The 27,500-nt window shown below is 45.6% G+C and overlaps 1 protein-coding gene across 3 annotated transcripts in view; it reads left to right on the top strand.

Moving 5' to 3' along the window:
* Positions 1 to 27,500, top strand: part of myo5b (myosin VB) — a gene marked incomplete at its 3' end in the record, with an annotated part of 105,090 nt that overhangs the window by 73,706 nt on the left and 3,884 nt on the right. For all 3 annotated transcript variants that reach the window (XM_083793648.1, XM_083793647.1, XM_083793649.1), the window contains 18 exons: positions 294 to 505; positions 1,302 to 1,458; positions 1,749 to 1,988; positions 2,418 to 2,654; positions 2,987 to 3,074; positions 6,253 to 6,398; positions 7,392 to 7,511; positions 8,228 to 8,350; positions 8,728 to 8,790; positions 12,330 to 12,542; positions 12,816 to 12,892; positions 13,387 to 13,585; positions 14,654 to 14,747; positions 15,219 to 15,410; positions 17,379 to 17,530; positions 18,729 to 18,818; positions 23,949 to 24,099; positions 25,439 to 25,635. In XM_083793648.1, the coding sequence (XP_083649774.1) occupies positions 294 to 505; positions 1,302 to 1,458; positions 1,749 to 1,988; positions 2,418 to 2,654; positions 2,987 to 3,074; positions 6,253 to 6,398; positions 7,392 to 7,511; positions 8,228 to 8,350; positions 8,728 to 8,790; positions 12,330 to 12,542; positions 12,816 to 12,892; positions 13,387 to 13,585; positions 14,654 to 14,747; positions 15,219 to 15,410; positions 17,379 to 17,530; positions 18,729 to 18,818; positions 23,949 to 24,099; positions 25,439 to 25,635 (2,751 nt within the window). The remainder of the gene's footprint in view (positions 1 to 293; positions 506 to 1,301; positions 1,459 to 1,748; positions 1,989 to 2,417; positions 2,655 to 2,986; positions 3,075 to 6,252; positions 6,399 to 7,391; positions 7,512 to 8,227; positions 8,351 to 8,727; positions 8,791 to 12,329; positions 12,543 to 12,815; positions 12,893 to 13,386; positions 13,586 to 14,653; positions 14,748 to 15,218; positions 15,411 to 17,378; positions 17,531 to 18,728; positions 18,819 to 23,948; positions 24,100 to 25,438; positions 25,636 to 27,500) is intronic.

The following is a 27,500-nucleotide window of genomic DNA, read 5'->3' as shown; positions in this document are numbered from 1 at the left end:
GGTGTTTTAGAGAAGGGAGAAGAGTCTGGGACGTGTGGAGCATTGTCTAAGGTGTTTTAGAGAAGGGAGAAGAGTCTGGGACGTGTGGAGCGTTGTCCAGGGTGTTTTAGAGAAGGGATAAGAGTCTGGGACGTGTGGAGCGTTGTCCAGGGTGTTTTAGAGAAGGGAGAAGAGTCTGGGACGTGTGGAGCGTTGTCCAGGGTGTTTTAGAGAAGGGAGAAGAGTCTGGGAGGTGTGGAGCGGTGTCCAGTTGCACCTCTCACTTCATCTCCCTCCTTGTCTCTCCGGATCAGGATCCAGATAAGTACCAGTTCGGGCGCTCTAAGATCTTCTTCCGGGCGGGTCAGGTGGCCTACCTGGAGAAGCTCCGGGCCGACCGCTTCCGCCACGCCTGCATCCGCATCCAGACCGCCGTCCGAGGCTGGCTGGGCCGCGTGCGCTACCGCAAGATCTACAAGACCGCCGTCACGCTGCAGAGATACGGCCGCGGATACCTGGCGCGCAGGTAGGAGGGTCTAGAGATCTGTTATCACCCTGTAGGGTCTATTAGATCTGATATCACTCTGTAGGATATATACCGGTAGATCTGTTATCACCCTGTAGGCTGTAGGGTCTATAGGTCTGATATCACCCTGTAGGGTCTATAGGTCTGATATCACCCTGTAGGGTCTATAGGTCTGATGCCCAGAATATTATAATATTTTATGTATTCATGTATATTTCCAGGTATGCAGAGAACTATACTATTAACTACTTTTTTCCCCATACGTACCCCGCCGCTAGTGGGCGTCATAACCCAGGTCCATATATATATACGTACCCCGCCGCTAGGGGGCGTCATATCCCAGGTCCATATATATACGTACCCCGCCGCTAGGGGGCGTCATAACCCATGTCCATATATATATACGTACCCCGCCGCTAGGCGGCGTCATAACCCAGGTCCATATATATATACGTACCCCGCCGCTAGGGGGCGTCATATCCCAGGTCCATATATATACGTACCCCGCCGCTAGGGGGCGTCATAACCCATGTCCATATATATATACGTACCCCGCCGCTAGGGGGCGTCATATCCCAGGTCCATATATATACGTACCCCGCCGCTAGGGGGCGTCATAACCCATGTCCATATATATATACGTACCCCGCCGCTAGGCGGCGTCATAACCCAGGGAAAAGTGAACGCATATGGTGGCCCCTGGAACTGGGGTTTATGCCAACGGCTAGCGGTAGAGATAGAGTTAATGTATATCTTCCAGGTATGCAGAATACTATAATATTAATATATATTTCAGGTATGCAGAGTATTTGCGTCAGACACGTGCGGCCCTCGTCTCCCAGAAGAACTACCGCATGGCGAGAGACAGACGGGCTTATCTGAGAGTGAGACGGGCTGTTGTCACGATCCAGGCTTTTACCAGAGGAATGTACACGCGACGCATTTACCAGGAGGTAACACACACTACACACATTTACCAGGAGGTAACACACACTACACACATTTACCAGGAGGTCCCTGGAACTACATATTATGAGATGGGGGTCCTTGGCCCAATAGAGATAATTCTGGGGGTCCTTGACATGAAAAAGGTTGAGCCACCATTCAACCACATAGAAACATGAGTTTTTCAGAAAAAGATTAGTATTTCTTTTATCTACCTCAGTCCAAAATGGGTTAATGTGGGGTGTTTTCCTATCGTTTCTTACCGTGTTTCTTAACGTGTTTCTTACCGTGTCCTCAGTTCCTGCTGCACCACAAGGCGCTGCTCATCCAGAAGACCGTCCGTGGTTGGCTAGCGCGGCGGCGCTACGTGACGGCGCGACGCGCGGCCGTCACGCTGCAGTGCGCATGGCGCAGCGTGCTAGCCCGGCGGCGCTACAAGCTGCTGAGGATCGAGGCGCGCTCCGCGTCTCACCTCAAGAAGCTCAACACGGGCATGGAGAACAAGATCGTACAGCTGCAGCGCAAGATGGACGAACAGGTGCACATTCACAGCGCCTCGTATTGATTCATGTCGGTACCGGTCCCTAAGCTACATCTCGTTAGCGCTGGAATACTCGCGAAGAACGGGATGTAGCTAAGGCTGGAATGCTAGCTAACGGGATGTAGCTAAGGCTGGAAAGCTAGCTAACGGGATGTAGCTAAGGCTGGAATGCTAGCTAACCATATGTAGCTTAGTATTCCAGAGATGTAGCGTAGGGACTGTGACCTATGCTATGTGCTATGCTATGCTACCTATGCTATATGCTATGCTATGCTACCTATGCTATGCTATATGCTATGCTACCTATGCTATATGCTATGCTAGGAAGATGGACAACCAGGTAACTGAGTACATTTACTCGTACTGTAGTACGATGGACAGTCTCCAAAGAACTACAAGCGGTAACACTTTCTCCTGTGGTTTCAGTCTAAAGACTACAAGTCCCAGAACGAGCAGCTGTCGACGGCTAACGTAGCGCTTGGCGGCGAGGTGGCCAAGCTGCAGAAGGACCTGGAGGTGTCGCGCGGCCGCCAGACGGACGCGGCGCAGCTCAGCGACCTGCAGGCGGAGCTGGAGAGGCTGCGCGGCGAGCTGGCCGACGCCCACCAGGCGGCCCGCCGCGCAGAGGACCAACACGCCCGCCACCAGGGGGCGTGGCAGCAGGTGAGCGCTGGGCGGCGGTTTCAGGGTTGATTTGTTGACACTGTGTTTTAGTCGTTTAGTCTCTTCTTGAATAGTTTTCATTTAGTTTTAGTCACATTTTAGTCACCCTGGGAATGTTTCAGTGTACAGTACAGTACAGTACAGTACAGTACAGTACAGTACAGTACAGTACAGTACAGTACAGTGCAGTGCAGTGCAGTGCAGTGCAGTAGTAAAGCCTGGTGTTTCTCCTCAGAGAGTACGTACGGTACGGTAGGGTAGAGTACAGTAGGGTACGGTGCGGTGCAGTACAGTACAGTGCAGAAGTAAATCCTCGTTGTGTTTCTCCTCAGAGAGTGGAGGAGTTGGAGAAAGAGAACGCTGAGCTTCGCACGGAGAAGGACGAGATGAGCAGAATGCACCAGACCAGGACCGCTGAAGGTAAACACCTCACTACACCTGGTTACACCTGGTTACATCTGGTTACACCTGGTCCTCAAGGCCAGGCACCCCCTTAGAGAGAGAGAGATGAAGCAGGGACCCCCTTAGAGAGAGAGAGAGATGAAGCAGGGACCCCCTTAGAGAGAGAGAGAGAGGAAGCAGGGACCCCCTTAGAGAGAGAGAGATGAAGCCCATAGCACTTACCCTACCCCCTTAGATAGCATTTCTGTAGACTTAGATAGCATCTGATACAGTCTTATAGCATGTTATGTAGACAGCACTATAATTGCATTGTATATAGTCATAGCACGCCATAGTACATATGTATAGCATAGTAGTATATATATATATATAGTTTATATGTATAGTTTCATTATATAGATATTCCACTGTTACTTTCTTAGCTTACGCATGTTTTATGATAAATGCTTTTGTGATGTATTCCCATGCTTTTGTTCTTGATTATTGTAAATCGCTCTGGATTAAGAGCGTCTGCTAAATGCCGAAATTGTAAATTGAAGCAGGGACCCCCTTAGCTGAGAGAGAGAGATGAAGCAGGGACCCCCTTAGAGAGAGAGAGAGAGAGAGAGAGATGAAGCAGGGACCCCCTTAGAGAGAGAGAGAGATGAAGCAGGGACCCCCTTAGAGAGAGAGAGAGATGAAGCAGGGACCCCCTTAGAGAGAGAGAGAGAGAGATGAAGCAGGGACCCCCTTAGAGAGAGAGAGAGATGACGCAGGGACCCCCTTAGCTGAGACCTCTACCCAGCCATAGATCGGCCCTGTCCGCGCACGTTTACCAGACTGACCTCGTCTCCATTTAAACGTATAGCACTGCCCCCCCCCCAGTGCACCCACCCGATAATGAATTCCTCTAGTTTCACATGGATGTGAAAGTAGAGGACAAAATCTGACTCCAAGTAAAGCGCGGCACTCAGTGCCGCTCTATGAGCTTGTAGATCTGCTATTTTTCAATTGCTAAAGCATAGCATGATGCTTGAAACACCAAAAGGGGTTCCCGCACTCTTTTTGATACAGAGACAAGACAGTCATGGTGACTAACTGTTCAGGAGGGGAGAAAAACTGTTTTTTTAATTTGTTTTTATCCGAAATGAGTTAATATCACAGGCAGACTCTTCACATACTAGAGCATGTCTGAAATAATAAATGAGTTAATATCACAGGCAGACTCTTCACATACTAGAGCATGTCTGTAATATTAAATGAGTTAATATCACAGGCAGACTCTTCACATACTAGAGCATGTCTGAAATAATAAATGAGTTAATATCACAGACAGACTCTTCACATACTAGAGCATGTCTGTAATAATAAATGAGTTAATATCACAGGTAGACTCTTCACATACTAGAGCATGTCTGGAATAATACATGAGTTAATATCACAGGCAGACTCTTCACATACTAGAGCATGTCTGGAATAATAAATGAGTTAATATCACAGGCAGACTCTTCACATACTAGAGCATGTCTGAAATATTAAATGAGTTAATATCACAGGCAGACTCTTCACATACTAGAGCATGTCTGGAATAATAAATGAGTTAATATCACAGGCAGACTCTTCACATACTAGAGCATGTCTGTAATATTAAATGAGTTAATATCACAGGCAGACTCTTCACATACTAGAGCATGTCTGGAATAATAAATGAGTTAATATCACAGGTAGACTCTTCACATACTAGAGCATGTCTGAAATATTAAATGAGTTAATATCACAGGCAGACTCTTCACATACTAGAGCATGTCTGGAATAATAAATGAGTTAAAATCACAGGCAGACTCTTCACATACTAGAGCATGTCTGAAATAATACATGAGTTAACATCACAGGCAGACTCTTCACATACTAGAGCATGTCTGGAATAATAAATGAGTTAATATCACAGGCAGACTCTTCACATACTAGAGCATGTCTGGAATAATAAATGAGTTAATATCACAGGCAGACTCTTCACATACTAGAGCATGTCTGGAATAATAAATGAGTTAATATCACAGGCAGACTCTTCACATACTAGAGCATGTCTGGAATAATAAATGAGTTAATATCACAGGCAGACTCTTCACATACTAGAGCATGTCTGGAATAATACATGAGTTAACATCACAGGCAGACTCTTCACATACTAGAGCATGTCTGGAATAATACATGAGTTAATATCACAGACAGACTCTTCACATACTAGAGCATGTCTGGAATAATAAATGAGTTAATATCACAGGCAGACTCTTCACATACTAGAGCATGTCTGTAATATTAAATGAGTTAATATCACAGGCAGACTCTTCACATACTAGAGCATGTCTGGAATAATAAATGAGTTAATATCACAGGCAGACTCTTCACATACTAGAGCATGTCTGAAATAATAAATGAGTTAATATCACAGGCAGACTCTTCACATACTAGAGCATGTCTGGAATATTAAATGAGTTAATATCACAGGCAGACTCTTCACATACTAGAGCATGTCTGTAATATTAAATGAGTTAATATCACAGGCAGACTCTTCACATACTAGAGCATGTCTGTAATATTAAATGAGTTAATATCACAGGCAGACTCTTCACATACTAGAGCATGTCTGGAATAATAAATGAGTTAATATCACAGGCAGACTCTTCACATACTAGAGCATGTCTGGAATAATAAATGAGTTAATATCACAGACAGACTCTTCACATACTAGAGCATGTCTGGAATAATAAATGAGTTAATATCACAGGCAGACTCTTCACATACTAGAGCATGTCTGAAATAATACATGAGTTAATATCACAGACAGACTCTTCACATACTAGAGCATGTCTGGAATAATAAATGAGTTAATATCACAGACAGACTCTTCACATACTAGAGCATGTCTGAAATATTAAATGAGTTAATATCACAGGCAGACTCTTCACATACTAGAGCATGTCTGTAATAATAAATGAGTTAATATCACAGGCAGACTCTTCACATACTAGAGCATGTCTGGAATAATAAATGAGTTAATATCACAGGCAGACTCTTCACATACTAGAGCATGTCTGGAATAATACATGAGTTAATATCACAGGCAGACTCTTCACATACTCACGTCTTGAGTCTTTTAGTCTTCAGTCTCGGTCGACAGAATGAAAACTGTTAACACGCTGCCTTTCCATTCCAGCCCAGCAGAGGGCAGCGTCTCAGCGGGAGACGTCGCTGACGTCGGAGCTGGACCAGGAGAGACAGCGCTACCAGAACCTCCTGAAGGAGTTCAGCCGACTGGAGCAGCGCTACGACAACCTACAGGAAGATATGAGCCTCAACAAGGTACCTAACTATGTCCCCTACGCCCTACACCCTATGCCCTACACCAGGGATGTCAAACTCAAATACACAGTGGGCCAAAATAAAGAAATTGGTACAAGTCGAGGGCCGGATTGTGTTTCAACACACGGGGAGTGTGGGGAGAGGTGTAGCTGAAAGTTGACAAAAAGTGACATACTTTCACTGCTGATCAATAGTGAAGAGAAGATGCATGCTTGCGCTTGCGGGCCCTCGATACGTGACGATGCACTCGCAGTGCATTGTGGGACTTGTAGTATTGTGGTGGTCCATGCAATATACCAGAGGGCCAGTTCTAATACTAATTAAATATCATCCCGCGGGCCAAAGATAATTCATTCACGGGCCTGATTTGGCCCCCGGGCCTTGAGTTTGACATATATGCCCTACACCCTACAGGAGGACATGAGCCTCAACAAGGTACCTAACTATGTCCCCTACACCCTACACCCTATGCCCTACACCCTACGCCCTACACCCTACAGGAAGACATGAGCCTCAACAAGGTACCTAACTATGTCCCCTACGCCCTACACCCTATGCCCTACACCCTACGCCCTACACCCTATGCCCTACACCCTACGCCCTACACCCTATGCCCTACACCCTATGCCCTACACCCTACAGGAGGACATGAGCCTCAATAAGGTACCTAACTATGTCCCCTACGCCCTACACCCTATGCCCTACACCCTACAGGAAGACATGAGCCTCAATAAGGTACCTAACCATGACCCCTACGCCCTATGCCCTAAACTACACCCTACACCCTACACCCTACACCCTACACCCTATTCCCTACACCCTACAGGAGGACATGAGCCTCAATAAGGTACCTAACTATGACCCCTATGCCCTACGCCCCACGCCCTACACCCTATGCCCTACTCCCTACACCATAAGGTGTAATTTGTACCTTATTGTGTGTCTGTAGTTTCATCATAAGGTGTAATCTGTACCTTTATTGTGTGTCTGTAGTTCCAACCGGGCCACAGGAGGAATCCGTCCAATCAGAGCAGCCTGGAGTCTGACTCCAACTACCCGTCCGTCTCTACGTCTGAGGTGGGAGACACCGAGGACGCCATCCAGCTGACGGAGGTATTGATTATCTATTGGTTATCTATCGATTGTATCTTACCCCATTTTGGGGGCGGGAACCCCTTTTTGGTGTTTTAGCATTACGTTTGCTTCAGCTATTAAAAAATACCAGACCTATACAAGCTCGTAGCGCGCCACCGAGTGGCGCGCTACGAGCTTGTATAGGTTTGGTATTTTGTGAAAAATCGAAGAACGACTGACATAGACACATAGCTTTTTCAGAAAACTGTCGGGATGTAGAAGACATGTTATAGACTCGTTCCCAGGTTGGTTTTTATTCACACGGAGAATGGAAGCTCATTCATGAAGCGTCAATAATAATCAATCCAGAATTCCGACTTCGTGGAGGTTTGAAAACTGTGAACTGTGTGTCCTGATTGGCGGTGTGTCCTGTCCGTCAGGATAGGGGCGTGGAGATGTTTTAATGATCTCTCACCTGATTGGCTGTGTGTCCTGTCCGTCAGGATATGGGCGTGGAGAGGTTTTAATGATCTCTCACCTGATTGGCGGTGTGTCCTGTCCGTCAGGATATGGGCGTGGAGAGGTTTTAATGATCTCTCACCTGATTGGCTGTGTGTCCTGTCCGTCAGGATAGGGGCGTGGAGAGGTTTTAATGATCTCTCACCTGATTGGCTGTGTGTCCTGTCCGTCAGGATAGGGGCGTGGAGAGGTTTTAATGATCTCTCACCTGATTGGCTGTGTGTCCTGTCCGTCAGGATATGGGCGTGGAGAAGGCGGCCATGGACCTCGGCCTCTTCATGAAGCTCCAGAAGAGAGTCAGAGAGCTGGAGACGGAGCGACGCAGGCTGCAGAGCAGCCTGGAGGCACGGGGCTCTAAGGTGAGAGGCTGCAGGGCAGCCTGGAGGCATGGGGCTCTAAGGTGAGAGGCTGCAGGGCAGTCTGGAGGCACGGGGCTCTAAGGTGAGAGGCTGCAGGGCAGTCTGGAGGCACGGGGCTCTAAGGTGAGAGGCTGCAGAGCAGCCTGGAGGCACGGGGCTCTAAGGTGAGAGGCTGCAGAGCAGCCTGGAGGCACGGGGCTCTAAGGTGAGATAATTTATTGCTGACCTGGCCTTACTACAGTACTGATCTGAAGTCAGCTTGTGGTACCTGGCCTTACTACAGTACTGATCTGAAGTCAGCTTGTCTTAGTACAGTCATGTTTCCTTGTTTATTTGTCATTGAGTTTAAATGTATCTTGTTTTGTTTTGTTTTTTAGGACGAGAGCAGAAGCCCAGCGTCGGAAGAAGAGAGCGCAGACGAAGCTTACAACACCTTCAAGGTAACTGACCATAACTACTGACATCTGACCATAACTACTGACATCTGACCATAACTACTGACCATAACTACTGACATCTGACCATAACTACTGACATCTGACCATAACTACTGACATCTGACCATAACTACTGACCATAACTACTGACATCTGACCATAACTACTGACATCTGACCATAACTACTGACCATAACTACTGACATCTGACCATAACTACTGACATCTGACCATAACTACTGACATCTGACCATAACTACTGACATCTGACCATAACTACTGACATCTGACCATAACTACTGACATCTGACCATAACTACTGACCATAACTACTGACATCTGACCATAACTACTGACATCTGACCATAACTACTTAACTACTGACATCTGACCATAACTACTGACCATAACTACTGACATCTGACCATAACTACTGACATCTGACCATAACTACTGACATCTGACCATAACTACTGACATCTGACCATAACTGCTGACCATAACTACTGACATCTGACCATAACTACTGACCATAACTACTGACATCTGACCATAACTACTGACATCTGACCATAACTACTGACATCTGACCATAACTGCTGACCATAACTACTGACATCTGACCATAACTACTGACATCTGACCATAACTACTGACATCTGACCATAACTACTGACATCTGACCATAACTACTGACCATAACTACTGACATCTGACCATAACTACTGACATCTGACCATAACTACTGACCATAACTACTGACATCTGACCATAACTACTGACATCTGACCATAACTACTGACATCTGACCATAACTACTGACATCTGACCATAACTACTGACCATAACTACTGACATCTGACCATAACTACTGACATCTGACCATAACTACTGACCATAACTACTGACATCTGACCATAACTACTGACATCTGACCATAACTACTGACATCTGACCATAACTACTGACATCTGACCATAACTACTGACATCTGACCATAACTACTGACATCTGACCATAACTACTGACATCTGACCATAACTACTGACCATAACTACTGACATCTGACCATAACTACTGACCATAACTACTGACATCTGACCATAACTACTGACATCTGACCATAACTACTGACCATAACTACTGACATCTGACCATAACTACTGACATCTGACCATAACTACTGACATCTGACCATAACTACTGACATCTGACCATAACTACTGACATCTGACCATAACTACTGACCATAACTACTGACATCTGACCATAACTACTGACATCTGACCATAACTACTGACATCTGACCATAACTACTGACATCTGACCATAACTACTGACATCTGACCATAACTACTGACATCTGACCATAACTACTGACATCTGACCATAACTACTGACATCTGACCATAACTACTGACCATAACTACTGACATCTGACCATAACTACTGACATCTGACCATAACTACTGACATCTGACCATAACTACTGACATCTGACCATAACTACTGACCATAACTACTGACATCTGACCATAACTACTGACATCTGACCATAACTACTGACATCTGACCATAACTACTGACATCTGACCATAACTACTGACATCTGACCATAACTACTGACATCTGACCAATCAATCAATCAATCTTCATTTCAGACTACATGGTCCATAACAATCAACAATACAGCAAAGAAAAAAACCAGCAACAAAAACACAACCTCATCATAAAACTGTACATTAGATTCAACCTCATCATAAAACTGTACATTAGATTCAACCTCATAAAACTACATTAGATTCAACCTCATAAAACTACATTAGATTCAACCTCATCATAAAACTACATTAGATTCAACCTCATCATAAAACTGTACATTAGATTCAACCTCATCATAAAACTACATTAGATTCAACCTCATCATAAAACTGTACATTAGATTCAACCTCATCATAAAACTGTACATTAGATTCCTAAGAACAGTAGGAACCAGGGGGGCAGTCAGACAGATATTTCGTGAAGCCACTAAGGAAATCGGGACTTCCTGAAAGTTCATATAAGGGCCTGTTGTGGCGCTGTCATTGGGCCCAAAAAACCCCATAGCTCCATAGAGGTCCATGTATTTGGGCCCAACTTCACCTAGACTGTATTACCTTAATAAACATGGTCATGAATACTTTCTGCTTCCAGTCACTAGTTTAAAGTCTCATTTCTCATGTCATAATATTCTTTTTGGAAAATTATGGTCCCATTTATTAAAAAAATTACCATAAAGTCGCGTATGTTCTGAGGGGCGTGGCTACCGTTACAGTCTATGATCGGGAGCCACCCCCCGTTCGAGTCAAAATAAAAACCAACAAAGAAGAAGGGGGGGGGGGGGGGGGGAAGTACCGCCTCGTTGTCTGGGCCAGCCAATGGGCCAGCTGGGCCCAAACGGATCTAGAAAGATGGCGATTTACAATTCAAGCACTGACTGGCTTCATCTTCCGTTCATATCAGACCCGGGGAACGCTTTGTCCATATCTATGGTAGGAACACATATTGTTTACAAACAGATGACTGTTTCTGGTCCACCTCGGGAGCCTGACGGCCAAGCTACACCAGGCTTTTCTCGCGCGTTTACTCTAAACACGCGGACCGTGCGTGCGTACGCCAAATGCCCGGCGGCTACATCCATCTGTCAGACGCGCGGCAGGTTTGTGCGGGACCTTCCGGGAGGATATATAGATACTCGCGCATATGCACGTAAAAAAATTAGAACCGATCCTATTTTTAGAGCACGCGTAGGATGGCCCGCGGTATCCGTGCGTCTGGTGTAGCTGGTATCATTGACATATATATTGGTCCTATCCAAACGCACTGTACGCGCGCAGTAAACGCATACGCACGCGCGCAAAATTGCCTGGTGTAGTTTGGCCATCAGCAGGATTCTGAGAGCATCATTATATGCCACCCTCAACTTATTATCTTATTATCCCTTACTGTAGCTGCACCACAACTACTGACCATAACTACTGACCATAACTACTGACCATAACTACTGACCATAACTACTGACCATAACTACTGACCAGTGTTGTTTCCATCGACTAAAAGTAAGCCCAAAAAATGTTTCGTCGTCTACCTTTTTTCACTGAGGAAAGGCTTGTATATACTGACAATTTCGTCTTGGTTGCGCATGCTGAAAATAGCAAAGTGTAAAATTAGGCCTTTCAACGGCATCAAGGCCCGCCAAAATTAATTTTAGTCGACTAAATCGACTAGATTTAGTCAACAAAAATCTCACGATATTTAGCTTTTTTTATGGCCAAAGTATAAACATGATGGTTACGGTAATGTGGTAACCACGGTTACACCAGTCAAACTGTCCGTCAAAGTGACTGGCCAATCACAGCGCGGCGTTTCCGGGACTTGGCAGAATGTAGTTGCGTGAAACAAAAATGATTGTGGTGATTGATTTGATTGGTTAAAAAAAAAGACAGATACAGGAAGTAGAGTCACGCGGTGGCGTTTGATTGGTTTAAAAAATAAACCCACAGATCCAGGAAGTGGAGTCGGAGAACAAGAGGCTCCGTAACGACCTTAACGAGCTGAGGCGGAGCCTAGCCGACCAGGCGTCCAATGAGCTGCAGGACGGCTACAGCCTGCTGCTGGCTCAGCTGAAATCAGCCAATGAGGAGCTGGACGCCCGCAAGGAGGAGGTGCTTATCCTCAGGACTCAGATCGTCTGCAACAACAACAACGAACGCACCGTAAGCTAGCCCCTCCCATATACAGCTAGCCCCTCCCATATACAGCTAGCCCCTCCCATATACACCTAGCCCCTCCCATATACACCTAGCCCCTCCCATATACACCTAGCCCCTCCCATATACACCTAGCCCCTCCCATATACACCTAGCCCCTCCTATATACGTGTGTACATGCGTGTTTGCGTGCGTGCGTGCGTGCTCATGGTTCTTATTGGCAGCTCATGGTTATTAGTGGCAGCTCATGGTACATGCGGTGACGTGTTCTGTCCACAGGAGGGCAGTGGCGTGCGTGGGTTGAAGGACGAAGACAAAAGCATCCAGGATTATAATGGACTCTGTGAGTCCAAGAAGTAAGTAACCTCTCTCTACCGCTTCAGTGTGTGTGTGTGTGTGTGTGTGTGTGTGTGTGTGTGTGTGTGTGTGTGTGTGTGTGTGTGTGTGTGTGTGCGTGTGCGTGTCACTATACTATAACATGCTATGACTACAATACAATTATAGTGCTGTCTACATAACAATCTATAAGTCCAGTCTCTACCTCTCTCTCTCCAGCATACCTCTATGTCTCTCTACCTCTCTCTCTCTCTCAAGTCTAACTCTCTCTCTCTCTCTCTCTCTCTCTCTCTCTCTCTCTCTCTCTCTCTCTCTCTCTCTCTCTCTCTCTCTCTCCAGTATAACTCTATGTCTCTCTACCTCTCTCTCTCCAGTCTAACTCTCTGTCTCTCTACCTCTCTCTCTCTCTCCAGTCTAACTCTGTCTCTCTACCTCTCTCTCTCTCCAGTATAACTCTCTGTCTCTCTCCCTCTCTCCAGTATAACTCTATGTCTCTCTACCTCTCTCTCTCCAGGGCCCTTGAGGCGAAGCTACAGACTCACCTCCGTAACCACGGAGACGAACTGGAGGCCCTCCAATCACAGATCGAGATGCTCAAAGACGACCTGGAGAAGAAGGCGGAGCTTCTGAGCTACGCCACGTCGCTGTCCCCGGAGGCCCAGGTGGAGTACTGCGTCGCTAACGAGATCACGCGGCTGACCAATGACAACCTGGTGAGTTCATGACATCATCGCTACACTGACCAATGACAGCCTGGTAAGATCAGCCCAGAAGGTCTGTTATAGAGCGGTCTGTTATAGAGCGGTCTGTTATAGAGCGGTCTGTTATAGAGCGGTCTGTTATAGAGCGGTCTGTTATAGAGTGGTCTGTTATAGAGCGGTCTGTTATAGAGCGGTCTGTTATAGAGCGGTCTGTTATAGAGCGGTCTGTTATAGAGCGGTCTGTTATAGAGCGGTCTGTTATAGAGCGGTCTGTTATAGAGCGGTCTGTTATAGAGCGGTCTGTTATAGAGCGGTCTGTTATAGAGCGGTATAGAGCGGTCTGTTATAGAGCGGTCTGTTATAGAGCGGTCTGTTATAGAGCGGTATAGAGCGGTCTGTTATAGAGCGGTCTGTTATAGAGCGGTATAGAGCGGTCTGTTATAGAGCGGTCTGTTATAGAGCGGTATAGAGCGGTCTGTTATAGAGCGGTATAGAGCGGTCTGTTATAGAGCGGTCTGTTATAGAGCGGTCTGTTATAGAGCGGTATAGAGCGGTCTGTTATAGAGCGGTATAGAGCGGTCTGTTATAGAGCGGTCTGTTATAGAGCGGTCTGTTATAGAGCGGTATAGAGCGGTCTGTTATAGAGCGGTCTGTTATAGAGCGGTATAGAGCGGTCTGTTATAGAGCGGTCTGTTATAGAGCGGTATAGAGCGGTCTGTTATAGAGCGGTATAGAGCGGTCTGTTATAGAGCGTTCTGTTATAGAGCGGTCTGTTATAGAGCGGTATAGAGCGGTCTGTTATAGAGCGGTCTGTTATAGAGCGGTCTGTTATAGAGCGGTATAGAGCGGTCTGTTATAGAGCGGTCTGTTATAGAGCGGTCTGTTATAGAGCGGTATAGAGCGGTCTGTTATAGAGCGGTATAGAGCGGTCTGTTATAGAGCGGTCTGTTATAGAGCGGTCTGTTATAGAGCGGTATAGAGCGGTCTGTTATAGAGCGGTATAGAGCGGTCTGTTATAGAGCGGTCTGTTATAGAGCGGTCTGTTATAGGTGTATATCATACACTGTTCATTCATTTCAGGACCTCAAGGAGCTGGTGGAGAAACTGGAGAAGAATGAGAGGAAGCTGAAGAAACAGCTGAGGATCTACATGAAGAAGGTCCAGGAGTTAGAAGGTAGGTTCAGCTGGAGGACCCCCAAGGACCCCCACACTGACCCTCTGTTAGAAGGTAGGTTCAGCTGGAGGACCCCCAGAGGACCCCCAAGGACCCCCACACTGACCCTCTGTTAGAAGGTAGGTTCAGCTGGAGGACCCCAGAGGACCCCCAAGGACCCCCACACTGACCCTCTGTTAGAAGGTAGGTTCAGCTTGACTGGTCTAACCAATGGCTAGTCTAAACTAAGTACTGCACCCATGTCCATCCAGTGTCCAGCACCAGTTTACTCTGCTCTGTCTGTGTGTCCATCCAGTGTCCAGCACCAGTTTACTCTGCTCTGTCTGTGTGTCCATCCAGTGTCCAGCACCAGTTTACTCTGCTCTGTCTGTGTGTCCATCCAGTGTCCAGCACCAGTTTACTCTGCTCTGTCTGTGTGTCCATCCAGTGTCCAGCACCAGTTTACTCTGCTCTGTCTGTGTGTCCATCCAGTGTCCCATCATCCTCACCAGCAGCAGCAGCAGTCAGCGGTCAGTGCGTCGGGCGCGGTCAGTGCGTCGGGCGCCAGGGGCCGAGCGGAGCTCAGCCGTCAGGTGACTCTGCAGCGCAAAGAGAAGGACTTTGAGGGAATGTTGGAGTACGGCAAGGATGACGAGGCCCTGCTGGTCAAAACCCTGGTCACTGGTAGGTTAAATATAACATTCTACTGGTCCAGACCCTGGTCACTGGTAGGTTAAATATAACATTCTACTGGTCCAGACCCTGGTCACTGGTAGGTTAAATATAACATTCTACTGGTCCAGACCCTGGTCACTGGTAGGTTAAATATAACATTCTACTGGTCCAGACCCTGGTCACTGGTAGGTTAAATATAACATTCTACTGGTCCAGACCCTGGTCACTGGTAGGTTAAATATAACATTCTACTGGTCAAAACCCTGGTCACTGGTAGGTTAAATATAACATTCTACTGGTCCAGACCCTGGTCACTGGTAGGTTAAATATAACATTCTACTGGTCCAGACCCTGGTCACTGGTAGGTTAAATATAACATTCTACTGGTCCAGACCCTGGTCACTGGTACGATTAATATAATAACATGTTCCAAGGCCGGTGAGTCGATGTGTTTCCTCCAACTGCACCTTGGTCTGCCCCGGGGTCTCCTCCCAGTGGGACGTGGTCCCTGGTCTGCCCCGGGGTCTCCTCCCATTGGGACGTGATCCTTGGTCTGCCCCGGGGTCTCCTCCCAGTGGGACGTGATCCTTGGTCTGCCCCGGGGTCTCCTCCCAGTGGGACGTGGTCCTTGGTCTGCCCCGGGGTCTCCTCCCAGTGGGACGTGATCCTTGGTCTGCCCCGGGGTCTCCTCCCAGTGGGACGTGATCCTTGGTCTGCCCCGGGGTCTCCTCCCAGTGGGACGTGATCCTTGGTCTGCCCCGGGGTCTCCTCCCAGTGGGACGTGATCCTTGGTCTGCCCCGGGGTCTCCTCCCAGTGGGACGTGATCCTTGGTCAAGAAGAATCAATATTAAGCAGACTTGGCAACCTGACTGTAGACAGTAACAGTACAGTAAAGAACCTGGGGGTTATTATTGATTCCGAATTGAATTTTAATTCACACATTAATCATGTTACCAAGATTGCCTTTTTTCACCTTAGAAATATTGCACGAATCAGAGCCTATGTGTCCTTGGACGATGGAAAAACGCTAATCCACGCCTTTGTTTTTTCTCGGCTTGATTACTGCAATGCACTTTTTTCAGGACTGCCTAAGAAAACAACTGACAGATTACAACTTGTCCAAAATGCAGCAGCCAGAGTTTTAACTAGAACTAAGATGAGAGAACATATTACTCCAGTTTTGGCATCACTGCACTGGCTTCCGGTTGTTTTTAGGATTGATTTTAAAATTATTTTACTTGTCTATAAAGCCCTCAATGGTCTCGCACCTTCCTACCTACATGACTGCCTGCCTAAATATGTCCCAAACCGCCCGCTAAGGTCTTCCACTGCTGGCCTGCTCGCTTTGCCAAAAGAAATGGCAACTACAAAATACGGGGAAGCAGCTTTTTGCTTCTACGGGCCATCGGCATGGAACAAGCTCCCACTGTACCTTCGTCAGGCAGCCTCTGTAGACATTTTTAAAGCTCAGCTCAAGACCCACTTCTACAACATTGCTTTTAAGTGATCTTATATTTTTTGTTATTCATGTCCTCACTGTGTTGCATTACTGCTTGTTTTTTAATGTCGTTGCCTTGCTTTTCTTTTATTCTCCATTGTTCTGTAAAGCACTTTGAGCTGCATTACAAATAAAGTTTTATTTATTATTTTATTATTGGTCTGCCCCGGGGTCTCCTCCCAATGGGACGTGGTCCTTGGTCTGCCCCGGGGTCTCCTCCCAGTGGGACGTGGTCCTTGGTCTGCCCCGGGGTCTCCTCCCAGTGGGACGTGGTCCTTGGTCTGCCCCGGGGTCTCCTCCCAGTGGGACGTGATCCTTGGGTCTCCTCCTGTAGATCTGCTATTTTTCAATAGCTAAAGTATCACTTAATGCAATAAACCTTAAAGGAGAAAAGACTGTCCCTGGCCTCCAGTGCGTCACATGACCGGTTCGGCCAATGAGGGTTGATCATGTTGTATTGTATTGTATTGTGTTCCAGACATCCGCTCCAGTTCGGTCCAGGCCACGGTGCCGTGTCTTCCAGCCTACATCCTCTTCATGGTCATCAGACATGCGGACTATATCAACGACGACCACAAGGTGGAGTCGTTGCTCACCTCAACCATCAACGCCATCAAGAAGGTGTTGAAGGTAACGAGCGTCAGCGAGCTTCAGCTGGACGCACGCACGCACACACACACGCACACACACACACACACACACACACACACACACACACACATAGGGATGGAGCTTGATAACCGATACCTGAACAAATCTTATAACAAGCTTATCCAGTACCCGGTATCGATAAGCTCTGGGCTTATGCAGTACCCGGTATCGATAAGCTTTGAGCTTATGCAGTACCCGGTATCGATAAGCTTTGGGCTTATCCAGTACCCGGTATCGATAAGCTTTGGCCTTATCGAGTACTCAGTATCGATTAGCTTTGGGTTTATCGAGTACCCGGTATCGATAAGCTTTGAGCTTATCGAGTACCCGGTATCAATAAGCTTTGGGCTTATCCAGTACCAGGTATCGATAAGCTTTGGGCTTATCCAGTACCCGGTATCAATAAGCTTTGGGCTTATCCAGTACCCGGTATCGATTAGCTTTGGGTTTATCGAGTAGCCGGTATCAATAAACTCTGGTCTTATTGAGTACCCGGTATCAATAAGCTTTGGGCTTATCCAGTACCCGGTATCGATAAGCTCTGGGCTTATCCAGTACCCGGTATCGATAAGCTCTGGGCTTATCCAGTACCCGGTATCGATAAGCTCTGGGCTTATCGAGTACTCGGTATCGATAAGCTCTGGGCTTATCCAGTACCCGGTATCGATAAGCTCTGGGCTTATCCAGTACCCGGTATCGATAAGCTTTGGGGTTCAATTTTGTACACTGTAAAATTACTATGCTGTGTTCTTGTTCAGAAAACTAATACAAATTGAATGAGAAAAAAGATAAGCTTTGGGCTTATCCAGTACCCGGTATCGATATGCTTTGAACTTATCGAGCCTGTTATGGAGCACAGCGGTCCATGACGTCATGTTTAAACAAGAGGCGATCAATAAATAAATGTAATCATCCACGTTGGCACAAACATGGCGGTCTAAAAGTGTAATAATATCTTCCTACCAGCGCTGTCTGGGGAAACAAAATGTCTCCCGTCGTTCCACAAAATAATAGAAAATGCTCGATAAGCCTGATCGATAAGGTGAACGTTATCAATGAACATTAACGAGCTCCATCCTCACACACACACACACAGCTCAACCGGAATATGATGATATATGATGATTGGAGCGCCCCTCACTTCACTGGAGTGTCATTTTGTTTCCTCTCGCTGCAGAAAAACAGCGATGACTTTGAGATGACGTCGTTTTGGCTGGCCAACACCAGCCGTCTGCTGCACTGTCTGAAACAATACAGTGGAGACGAGGTGAGAGACACCGCACCACTGCATCTAACACTGTCTGAAACAGTACAGAGACACCGTACCACTGTATCTAACACTGTCTGAAACAGTACAGAGACACTGTACCACTGTATCTAACACTGTCTGAAACAGTACAGAGACACCGCACCACTGCATCTAACACTGTCTGAAACAGTACAGAGACACCGTACCACTGTATCTAACACTGTCTGAAACAGTACAGAGACACCGTACCACTGTATCCATCACTGTCTGAAACAATACAGAGACACCGTACCACTGTATCTAACACTGTCTGAAACAGTACAGAGACACCGTACCACTGTATCTAACACTGTCTGAAACAGTACAGAGACACCGTACCACTGTATCTAACACTGTCTGAAACAGTACAGAGACACCGCACCACTGCATCTAACACTGTCTGAAACAGTACAGAGACACCGTACCACTGTATCTAACACTGTCTGAAACAGTACAGAGACACCGTACCACTGTATCTAACACTGTCTGAAACAGTACAGAGACACGCACCACTGTATCTAACACTGAAACAGTACAGAGACACTGTATCTAACACTGAAACAGTACAGAGACACCGTACCACTGTATCTAACACTGTATCTAACACTGTATCTAACACTGTCTGAAACAGTACAGAGACACTGTACCACTGTATCTAACACTGAAACAGTACAGAGACACCGTACCACTGTATCTAACACTGTCTGAAACAGTACAGAGACACCGTACCACTGTATCTAACACTGTCTGAAACAGTACAGAGACACCGTACCACTGTATCTAACACTGAAACAGTACAGAGACACCGTACCACTGTATCTAACACTGTCTGAAACAGTACAGAGACACTGTACCAAGGTTATAATAGTTTTGGTTTTTTCATTATAGTTTAGTTTTAGTTAGTTTTGACATATTTTTTTCTAATTCAGTTAGTTTTAGTTAGTTTTTAGAGCGGGTTTGCTAGTTTTAGTTTAGTTTTTATTTTGTGAAAATGCTTAGTTTTAGTTTAGTTTTAGTTTAGTTTTAGTTTAGTTTTAGTTTTTTCGTACTTTGGTTTATTTGTAACGAAGTATAGGATTAAAAAAGAGTATTGTGTAATAAAAACTCAACAAAAGATACCATTTAAAAGTATATATATTCAGTCTCTGTTGGACAATCAACCATGACATACTTCGCATATTTTCCCATCCTCATCCACAAGGCACTTGCTTGCATCTCCCACACAGTCATATTCGAAGTAGGGCTGTCAAATGATTAAAAATTTTAATCAGATTAATCACAGCTTCAAAATTAATTTAATCATGATTAATCACCATTCGAACTATGTCCAAAATATGCCATGTTTTCCTGTTTATTGTTGTGGAAATGGAAATATAAATGACAGAAAGCGGATATACATTAGTTTTTGAATGTTTTTTGTTTTCTAATGCATTTAGTATAGACATGATGTGATGTGAGCATCTGTAGGCCTAGCCTACACTTTGAGTTAAATCAACACTGGCTTTTGGCCATGTAGACTGGGGTCCCCCAGGAGGAAGTCACTAATGTTGCTCTGGAGAGGGAAGTCTGGAACACTCTGGTGGAGCTGTTGCCCCCGCGACCCGACTAGGGATAAGCGGTTGAAGATGGATGGTTGGATGAATGGAGACTGGGGTCCCAGTCCAGAGATGAAAATCATAACAAAATGGCCTAGGCTACTTTCTATCAATTTAATTTGGGGGTCCTTGAAATTAAAATAGCTGAGAAGCAATGGGTTAAACTGTAGACTATAGTTAATTGAAATTCACAAAATACAATAATGGCACATAAGCATTTTTGGAAACAGGGCTTGGTTTAGAAAAGCCTATATTTTGCGCTAAAGTAATTATTGAATAACATACATGTAGGTTTTAAGGCTAGAATGGCATTGTAGTGGACTGTAGTGAGAGGCGAGATTGTCTCTCCTTCATTGCGGGACTGCAGGACTAGTCTGGAGATAGTTAGTCGTGAATCAGCTTCAGTCAGTGTTTTGGTTCGTACCTGGAGTTGTGCATTATCTCCGCTGTGCACAGCAGCACAGGGGAACTGTCTTTAATATATCCATGCCATGGTCGTTTTCAGTTGCTTTCCATGTGCGACACAAAAGTACCATGTGTTTGTTTTGGTAATAGCCTACTGCAGGCGCAGCCATGCTGATTCACGTAATCGCGTAGGACAAAACGAAACCAGCCGGACAAACATTAATGGCATTTTCAAAATGTCCACAAGTTGTGACGGACCCGAGTGATTCTTGCAGCGCGCTGATAGCTAACACTAGTAGTGTGTGTGTGTGTGTGTGTGTGTGTGTGTGTGTGTGCAGTGTAGCCTAATGGGGCTTTGCTAGGCAGACAAAGTAACGCAACAGAGTTACAGAATCAAACCACTTTGCAACCAAACTACAATACACAAGCTATCTCTCTGGTGTTGTTCAATCATGATTGTGTGCTACACAGTGACAGATTTGTTATGCTCTGGACGTTCCTGAGCCGCGTGCACGGGCGCATGTTAGGGGGAACACTAACATGCGTTAATTGCGTTAAATATTTTAGCAATTAATTAACGCAATTGATTAATGCCATTAACGCGTTATTTTTGACAGCCATAATTCGAAGGAATCCCATATTGGGCTGTGCCTCTTTCTGCCAACTTTTGCCATTTTTGCGAGATGCAAGCAGCAGCATTAAAACTTGAAGCGACCACGGGGCTGCATTGCAGAATGTAAACACGGGTCGTAAAGCGTTGTGACATGCTGCCTTACGGTGCTGAAAAGTGCCGTAAGAACGGCTCGGGAAATAAGGAAAAGAACCGAATTCATTTAAAAGGTTTATATTCTAAATGTCCGTAAGGCATATAAATATTGATAAAAAAACGATAACGAATGCCATTTTGTCTATCATTTCAGTTCGTTTTAGTTAGTTTTGTGAACACACAATACAGTTTTAGTTTAGTTATCGTTTTTTAATTTATTTTAGTTTCAGTTTAGTTTCAGTTAACTAAAATGTTTTTTTAATTCTAGTTTTCGTTTTTTCGTTAGTTATAGTTAACTATAATAACCTTGCACTGTACCACTATATCTAACACTGAAACAGTACAGAGACACCGTACCACTGTATCTAACACTGTCTGAAACAGTACAGAGACACCGTACCACTGTATCTAACACTGTCTGAAACAGTACAGAGACACCGTACCACTGTATCTAACACTGGAACAGTACAGAGACACTGTACCACTGTATCTAACACTGTCTGAAACAGTACAGAGACACCGTACCACTGTATCTAACACTGAAACAGTACAGAGACACCATACCACTGTATCTAACACTGTCTGAAACAGTACAGAGACACAGTACCACTGTATCTAACACTGAAACAGTACAGAGACACTGTATCTAACACTGTCTGAAACAGTACAGAGACACCGTACCACTGTATCTAACACTGTCTGAAACAGTACAGAGACACCGTACCACTGTATCTAACACTGTCTGAAACAGTACAGAGACACCGTATCACTGTATCTAACACTGTCTGAAACAGTACAGAGACACGCACCACTGTATCTAACACTGAAACAGTACAGAGACACCGTACCACTGTATCTAACACTGAAACAGTACAGAGACACCGTACCACTGTATCTAACACTGAAACAGTACAGAGACACCGTACCACTGTATCTAACACTGTCTGAAACAGTACAGAGACACCGTACCACTGTATCTAACACTGAAACAGTACAGAGACACCGTACCACTGTATCTAACACTGAAACAATACAGAGACACCGTGCCACTGTATCTAACACTGAAACAGTACAGAGACACCGTGCCACTGTATCTAACACTGAAACAGTACAGAGACACCGTGCCACTGTATCTAACACTGAAACAATACAGAGACACCGTACCACTGTATCTAACACTGTCTGAAACAGTACAGAGACACCGCACCACTGTATCTAACACTGAAACAGTACAGAGACACCGCACCACTGTATCTAACACTGTATCTAACACTGTCTGAAACAGTACAGAGACACTGTACCACTGTATCTAACACTGTCTGAAACAGTACAGAGACACCGTACCACTGTATCTAACACTGTCTGAAACAGTACAGAGACACCGTACCACTGTATCTAACACTGAAACAGTACAGAGACACTGTACCACTGTATCTAACACTGTCTGAAACAGTACAGAGACACTGTACCACTGTATCTAACACTGTCTGAAACAATACAGTGGAGACGAGGTGAGAGACACCGTACCACTGTATCTAACACTGTCTGAAACAGTACAGAGACACCGTACCACTGTATATAACACTGAAACAGTACAGAGACACCGTATCACTGTAGCTAGCACTGAAACAGTAGAGAGACACCCTACCACTGTATATAACACTGAAACAGTACAGAGACACCGTATCACTGTAGCTAGCACTGAAACAGTAGAGAGACACCCTACCACTGTATTAACCCATTTTGACCTAAGTTGGATTCTACAAATGTCTTCTAAATCCTGACAGTTTTCTGAAAAACCCTATGTTTCTATATCAGTGGTTCTCAATATTTCATGTCAAGGACCCGCAAAAATAATTATATGTAATCGGCCGCCGACCCCCATCTGAAAATATGTTGTTCCAGGGACCCCCCCGGAAGCAAAGATTTGAGTTGAAAACGTTCGCTCTGAAAGAATATTTATTCAAAGATTTGCGCCACATTTTCCCCATTTTTCAAAAATAGCAGACCTACAAGCTCGTAGCGCGGCACTCTGTGCTGCGCTATGAGCTTGTAGGTCTGCTATTTTTCAATAGCTAAATTATAACAACATGCTTAAAACACCAAAAGGGATTCCCGTCCAGAATGGGTTAATAACACTGAAACAGTAGAGAGACACCGTACCACTGTATCTAACACTGAAACAGTAGAGAGACACTGTACCACTGTATATAACACTGAGTGTGTTTTCCAGGTGTGTATGACTCATCTCCATATATGGTGTGTTTTCCAGGTGTTTATGACTCATCTCCATATATGGTGTGTTTTCCAGGTGTTTATATCCATATATGGTGTGTTTTCCAGGTGTTTATGACTCAGAACACGGCCAAGCAGAACGAACACTGCCTGAAGAACTTTGACCTGGCCGAGTACCGCCAGGTCCTCAGTGACCTCTCCATCCAGATCTACCAGCAGCTGATCCGGGTGGCCGAGAGCACCCTGCAGCCTATGATTGGTCAGTTATTAGAACACCCTGCGGCCTATGATTGGTCAGTTATTAGAGCACCCTGCAGCCTATGATTGGTCAGTTATTAGAGCACCCTGCAGCCTATGATTGGTCAGTGTTTAGAACACCCTGCAGCCTATGATTGGTCAGTTATTAGAACACCCAACAGCCTATGATTGGTCAGTTATTAGAACACCCTGCAGCCTATGATTGGTCAGTTATTAGAACACCCTGCAGCCTATGATTGGTTAGTTATTAGAACACCCTGCAGCCTATGATTGGTCAGTTATTAGAACACCCTGCAGGAGTCGCGACCCAATAAGGACGGAATACTAAGATGATCTGATGACCCCTCCCCCCCCCCCCGCGCCGCTGTGAGCTTGTAGATCTGCTATTTGCAGCAGGCAACCACGTGTAAAATGACTCTTGTCCACTAGTCCCTTCCTAAGTCTAGTTTTTAGTCTAGTTTTTATTTGTTGACGAAATTGTCAGCATATTTAGTCTTTTAGTCTATTTAGTCATCGTTGTTTCCATTTAGTTTTTTGTCAGTGAAAAAAAGGTAATCGACAAACATTTCATGTCGTAGTTTTAGTCGACGAAATCTACACTGGAAGCCCCTAAACCTGACCTAAAAGTGTCTAATCTGAACCCCTAATCCTGACTCTAATAATCCTGACTCATATAATCCTGACTCTAATAATCCTGACTCTAATAATCCCGACTCATATAATCCTGACTCTAATAATCCTGACTCTAATAATCCTGACTCTAATAATCCTGACTCTAATAATCTTGACTCATATAATCCTGACTAATAATCCTGACTCATATAATCCTGTCTCTAATAATCCTGACTCATATAATCCTGACTAATAATCCTGACTCTAATAATCCTGACTCATATAATCCTGACTCTAATAATCCTGACTCATATAATCCTGACTAATAATCCTGACTCTAATAATCCTGACTCATATAATCCTGACTCTAATAATCCTGACTCTAATAATCCTGACTCATATAATCCTGACTCTAATAATCCTGACTCTAATAATCCTGACTCATATAATCCTGACTCTAATAATCCTGACTCATATAATCCTGACTCATATAATCCTGACTCTAATAATCCTGACTCATATAATCCTGACTCTAATAATCCTGACTCATATAATCCTGACTCATATAATCCTGACTCTAATAATCCTGACTCATATAATCCTGACTCATATAATCCTGACTCATATAATCCTGACTCATATAATCCTGACTCATATAATCCTGACTAATAATCCTGACTCTTAATAATCCCGACTCATATAATCCTGACCTGTAATGACCCCCACAGTGTCGGCCATGTTGGAGAGCGACAGCATCCCCAGCCTGGCGGGGGTTAAACCGATGGGCTACCGGAACCGCTCGTCCAGTCTGGACACGGACGCGGACGGAGCGTCCGGCTACACGCTGCCCGCCCTGATCCGACAGATCGCACAGTTCCACGGAACCATGGCCGAGCACGGCCTGGACCCCGAGATCATCAGCCAGGTGAGTCTTAATTAACACATTCTGACCTGAGATCAGATTCATACGAGGTTTCCACTGGACACACACTGGTCTGATTAACCCATTCTGACCTGAGATCAGATTAAAAAAAATGTCTGTTTGAAAATGAGTTTTCTGAAAAAGCTATGTTTCTATGTCAGTCGTTCATTGATTTTTCAAAAATAGCAGAAAATAGCAGACCCAAAAATAGCAGACCCATAATGTTCCCCCTGTCAACAGGTGGTGTAACCTCCATAATGTCCCCCTGTCAACAGGACAGGTGGTGTAACCTCCATAATGTCCCCCTGTCAACAGGACAGGTGGTGTAACCTCCATAATGTTCCCCTGTCAACAGGACAGGTGGTGTAACCTCCATAATGTCCCCCTGTCAACAGGACAGGTGGTGTAACCTCCATAATGTCCCCCCTGTCAACAGGACAGGTGGTGTAACCTCCATAATGTTCCCCCTGTCAACAGGTGGTGTAACCTCCATAATGTCCCCCCTGTCAACAGGACAGGTGGTGTAACCTCCATAATGTCCCCCCTGTCAACAGGACAGGTGGTGTAACCTCCATAATGTTCCCCTGTCAACAGGACAGGTGGTGTAACCTCCATAATGTTCCCCTGTCAACAGGACAGGTGGTGTAACCTCCATAATGTACCCCGGTCAACAGGACAGGTGGTGTAACCTCCATAATGTTCCCCCTGTCAACAGGACAGGTGGTGTAACCTCCATAATGTTCCCCTGTCAACAGGACAGGTGGTGTAACCTCCATAATGTTCCCCTGTCAACAGGACAGGTGGTGTAACCTCCATAATGTTCCCCTGTCAACAGGACGGGTGGTGTAACCTCCATAATGTTCCCCCTGTCAACAGGTGGTGTAACCTCCATAATGTCCCCCCTGTCAACAGGACAGGTGGTGTAACCTCCATAATGTTCCCCTGTCAACAGGACAGGTGGTGTAACCTCCATAATGTTCCCCTGTCAACAGGACAGGTGGTGTAACCTCCATAATGTTCCCCCTGTCAACAGGTGGTGTAACCTCCATATTGTCCCCCCTGTCAACAGGACAGGTGGTGTAACCTCCATAATGTTCCCCTGTCAACAGGACAGGTGGTGTAACCTCCATAATGTTCCCCTGTCAACAGGACAGGTGGTGTAACCTCCATAATGTCCCCCTGTCAACAGGACAGGTGGTGTAACCTCCATAATGTTCCCCCTGTCAACAGGTGGTGTAACCTCCATAATGTTCCCCCTGTCAACAGGACAGGTGGTGTAACCTCCATAATGTCCCCCTGTCAACAGGACAGGTGGTGTAACCTCCATAATGTTCCCCCCTTTCAACAGGTGGTGTAACCTCCATAATGTTCCCCTGTCAACAGGACAGGTGGTGTAACCTCCATAATGTTCCCCCCTTTCAACAGGTGGTGTAACCTCCATAATGTTCCCCCTGTCAACAGGTGGTGTAACCTCCATAATGTCCCCCTGTCAACAGGACGGGTGGTGTAACCTCCATAATGTCCCCCTGTCAACAGGACAGGTGGTGTAACCTCCATAATGTTCCCCTGTCAACAGGACAGGTGGTGTAACCTCCATAATGTTCCCCCTGTCAACAGGTGGTGTAACCTCCATAATGTCCCCCTGTCAACAGGACAGGTGGTGTAACCTCCATAATGTTCCCCCTGTCAACAGGTGGTGTAACCTCCATAATGTCCCCCTGTCAACAGGACGGGTGGTGTAACCTCCATAATGTTCCCCTGTCAACAGGACAGGTGGTGTAACCTCCATAATGTTCCCCTGTCAACAGGACGGGTGGTGTAACCTTCATAATGTTCCCCTGTCAACAGGTGGTGTAACCTCCATAATG

The sequence above is a fragment of the Protomyctophum parallelum genome, assembly GCF_964188405.1.
Source record: "Protomyctophum parallelum genome assembly, chromosome: 21".
NCBI classification, from domain to species: domain Eukaryota; kingdom Metazoa; phylum Chordata; class Actinopteri; order Myctophiformes; family Myctophidae; genus Protomyctophum; species Protomyctophum parallelum.
Note: the sequence above shows the minus strand (reverse complement) of the source record. Positions and strands in the feature narration are given on the sequence as shown.